The sequence below is a fragment of the Acanthisitta chloris genome, unplaced genomic scaffold (genome assembly GCF_000695815.1).
Source record: "Acanthisitta chloris isolate BGI_N310 unplaced genomic scaffold, ASM69581v1 scaffold18701, whole genome shotgun sequence".
NCBI classification, from domain to species: domain Eukaryota; kingdom Metazoa; phylum Chordata; class Aves; order Passeriformes; family Acanthisittidae; genus Acanthisitta; species Acanthisitta chloris.
Window position 1 is genome coordinate 29,214 of NW_008655695.1, and position 1,431 is coordinate 30,644.

The following is a 1,431-nucleotide window of genomic DNA, read 5'->3' on the forward strand; positions in this document are numbered from 1 at the left end:
ACGTTCACATGCTGCTGCGAAGGCAAGAGAGCAGCAGCTCGCTGGACATGCCCTCAGGGGGGACTTTAGAAGATGGGGCTCACGTGCTGAAATGCAACAACTTAACACTGGAACCAGGGGACAATAAAATAGCATTCAGTGTTCAGGTATGTTTTTAGAGCTGGGTGAATGTAGCACTCGTGAAAGAACTCTGAGGAAGAGCAAAGTGCTGTTGAGTGATACCTGTATTGCTTCCTGTTAGATTTGGATGATCCATTCCCCTTGTGGCTTTATTTTTGTTGTCCTAGACCTTAATTTCCCTTGAAAGTATGCTGTTGTGTTTATCCTAAAATGTACAGAGGACTCTACTATCTGAAATCATTTGACTCGGCCTTCCAAAGCTTATTTTAAACATCTTGATTATTGCTGCCAAAAATTAAACTGATAAATTCCTATACAATACAACATACTCCTCATGAATTCTGCCTGTGCTGTTGAGCTCATTCAGAATAATGTCTAAAAATTGTGATGGGAATTCTTTTTGTAGCCCTTTACTAAGTATTTGTGTGGTTAAATTTGGTTGATAACTTGTTCTTCACTGCACAGGGTGGTAGAATACTTTTTCACTTGGTGGATGTAGCTAACCTACCTGCAACAAATGTGAGAAAGTTAAGCTCAGCTACAAATATTTAAATTTAGGAGGTGTTAGAATTAAAATTGCTCCCATTAGTCATCTCAATCACATAGAAATGAGAAGACAAGGACATAAGGATTCTCTGCTATAGGAAGACTTAATTTGCATGAGCAAACATCTGTGAAAACAGAGTGTCACCATCTAAATGCCACCCTCAGAAATTGGATTACAGTCCTGCTTCTGCCATAGAGTGTTGGATAGGAAACTTCCTCAATTCCTGACTTACACTCTGAGTCAGCTTAGTACTTGGAATAATCCTTTTTTCCTCCCATTCTTCCCCCAGCAAGCTAAGTACTCCCAGCAATTGCTGAAATATTTAAGGACAGCAGGGCTTATCACTTCTGTTCACGATGAATTACTACTAGATGTGTAGTAAATTGGCAGTTGGCAGGTGCTGAGCACAAATCCTGGTGGTTGTGGTGGTGGCTTAGTTTGTCTGTTTTTGTGGTTTCTTTTAACTGCCACTCATTCTCTGGCCTTGTACTTTGCTGATCTGTGGTTCATTTGCTTGTTTTAATGACAGGGGGAAAGGCATTCATGTGCTCACTTAGTCCTAGGAAGTGAAATGCCAAGGATTTTCCAAATTGAGACCACCATTCGTGTTGCATACCAGGAGTAGGAGCTTCTGGCCTCAGTTACCATCTTGTTCTATTCTTTGGGTTTCTTTCAATACTTTCTATCTCCCTGCCCACCTCTGTAACCCTTCCCATAGGGGAGTATTTAGTCCAGTTCAGTGCTATAGTAGAACATCAGTGTAG

General features: G+C 41.0%; 1 protein-coding gene across 1 annotated transcript in view; it reads left to right on the forward strand.

The window, feature by feature from the left end:
* The window catches only part of LOC103811083 (trafficking protein particle complex subunit 10-like), a gene marked incomplete at its 5' end in the record, with an annotated part of 31,804 nt that overhangs the window by 19,451 nt on the left and 10,922 nt on the right, over window positions 1–1,431 (forward strand). The window contains 1 exon segment of the mRNA XM_009084030.1: window positions 1–146. This exon segment is cut by the window's left edge and continues 12 nt beyond it. Coding sequence (XP_009082278.1) covers window positions 1–146 — 146 coding nt within the window.